Here is a 2,407-nt window from a genome sequence, read left to right as displayed (position 1 = left end):
CATGAGCGCTTGTGGCATGGGCAGCTTGCATGTCTGGAAAGGCACCATTAATGCAGAGAACTATGTTCAGGTTCTAGAACAACATATGCTCCCATCTAGACGTCATCTCTTTCAGGGAAGACCCTGCATTTTTCAACACGATAATGCCAGACCACATTCTGCAGCAATCACAACATCATGGCTACGTAGGAGAAGGATCCGGGTACTGAAATGGCCAGCCTGCAGTCCAGATCTTTCACCTATAGAGAACATTTGGTGCATCATAAAGAGGAAGGTGCAACAAAGAAGGCCCAAGATGATTGAACAGTTAGAGGCCTGTATTAGACATGAATGGGAGAGCATTCCTATTTCTAAACTTGAGAAACTGGTCTCTTCTGTCCCCAGACGTCTGTTGAGTGTTGTAAGAAGAAGGGGGGATGCCACACAGTGGTAAAAATGGACGTCCCAACTTTTTTGGGATTTGTTGATGCCATGAAATTTGGAAAAAACGGATTTTTTCCCTTAAAATGATACATTCTCTCAGTTTAAACTATTGATCTGTGATTTGTGTTCTATTCTGAATAAAATATTAGATGTTGGCACCTCCACATCATTGCATTCAGTTTTTATTCACAATTTGTTTAGTGTCCCAACTTTTTTGGAATCCAGATTGTACAAAGCTAACTGAACAAATCGTTCTAAAGAGACTAATCAGAGCTTTATCACATTCATACACCGATGGGACATGCATTGGAGGCAATGAGGTGTTCAGTCTTGCCCAGGGACACTTCGGCATGTGACTGCTGGTGGATTCGAACCCCCAACTCTTGCATTGAAGGACGACTGTTCTAACCACTTAACCACAGCCACTTTAAGTGTTTGTGTAGGCTGGCTTTCTCATCCACTGTGTCTCCTGTGTACCCAGGAATGGCCTGTTAGTGGGGGAAACTGGGGTCAAGGCACACAAAGCTACTCAGAGATCATCATCACTGGGTAAGACACTTTCATTAGTTTTATCATGATCATTCTGCTGTAATTACTTTCAGCTCAACTGCTCTGTCAACTCTCTTCAGAAAAAAAGGTTTTCTTTTCTTTTTTCTTCATGTAATCACCTCAGGTGCACTTTGCTCCAATTTTACATTTATTATACTGAAATGACCTGTCAACAAAGAGCAAAGCAGGGTTTCTATAACAAAACACACCTAGTGGAGGTGACATTCAATTATGGATAAATCAAGAAGAAGCTCTTGCTGCTCTTCTCTCCTTTCTCTTCACACATTCATGCTTTATTACTATTCTGACCAGGTCTCTGTCTCTGTGAGAGTCAGGGAGTTTGCTGCCTGTCCACTCAGCTGAACTGGCAACAAAAATACAAAAAATGTATACAAAGAAAGAAGAGAAAAATATATATTTTTATAATTTAAATATTTAAACTTTCGCCACAATGAGCACCATGGAGTCTAGTGTTGTGTGAAATGAAATGACACAAGTGTGGAACCATGGCCATCCGTTGCAGTCAGTTTTATTAATGTCCCTTACATTCAAATAAGTTAACACAAAGCTGATGAAGCATGACAAGACCAGGTACAAATCCTGTTTTTCATTTTAAGTCTTGTTTGTTAGGATGTTATTATATTATAGCTGATTATTGATGCAATTCCTCTTCTACACTGAAGTTACTGTCACTCCTACAGCTCATCTCACCACTGTCCCCCTGTTCTCATACATGTCCTGCTGTCCTCATACATGTCCCACTGTCCTCATACATGTCCTGCTGTCCTCATACATGTCCCACTGTCCTCATACATGTTTCACTGTCCTCATACATGTTTCACTGTCCTCATACAAGTTTCACTGTCCTCATACATGTCCTGCTGTCTGCCCTCATACATGTCCCACTGTCCTCATACATGTCCCACTGTCCTCATACATGTTTGACTGTCCTCATTCAAGTTCCACTGTCCTCATGCAAGTTCCACTGTCCTCATACATGTCCTGCTGTCCGCCCTCATACACGTCCCACTGTCCTCATACATGTTTCACTGTCCTTACACATGTCCCGCTGTCCTCATGCATGTCCCACTGTCCTCATACATGTCCCATTGTCCTCATACATGTCCTGCTGTCTTCATACATGTCCCACTGTCCTTATACATGTTCCACTGCCCTCATACATGTCCCATTGTCTACATACATGTCCAGCTGTCCTCATACATGTCCCACGGTCCTCATACATGTCCCGCTGTCTTCATACATGTTTCACTGTCCTCATACATGTTTCACTGTCCTCATACATGTTTCACTGTCCTCATACAAGTTCCAATGTCCTCATACATGTCCTGCTGTCCTCATACATGTCCCATTGTTCTCATACATGCCCTGCTGTCCTCATACATGTCCTGCTGTCCTCATACATGTCCCGCTGTCC

At 42.6% G+C, this 2,407-nt stretch overlaps 1 protein-coding gene across 1 annotated transcript in view; it reads left to right on the top strand.

Moving 5' to 3' along the window:
* stxbp5a (syntaxin binding protein 5a (tomosyn)) overlaps window positions 1-2,407 on the top strand; it is a 139,411-nt gene that overhangs the window by 113,747 nt on the left and 23,257 nt on the right. Inside the window, exon 13 of the mRNA XM_037685868.1 lies at window positions 905-972. Coding sequence (XP_037541796.1) covers window positions 905-972 — 68 coding nt within the window. The remainder of the gene's footprint in view (window positions 1-904; window positions 973-2,407) is intronic.

The sequence above is a fragment of the Nematolebias whitei genome, chromosome 12 (assembly GCF_014905685.2).
Source record: "Nematolebias whitei isolate Nwh7 chromosome 12, NemWhi1, whole genome shotgun sequence".
In the NCBI taxonomy this organism is placed as follows: domain Eukaryota; kingdom Metazoa; phylum Chordata; class Actinopteri; order Cyprinodontiformes; family Rivulidae; genus Nematolebias; species Nematolebias whitei.
Note: the sequence above shows the minus strand (reverse complement) of the source record. Positions and strands in the feature narration are given on the sequence as shown.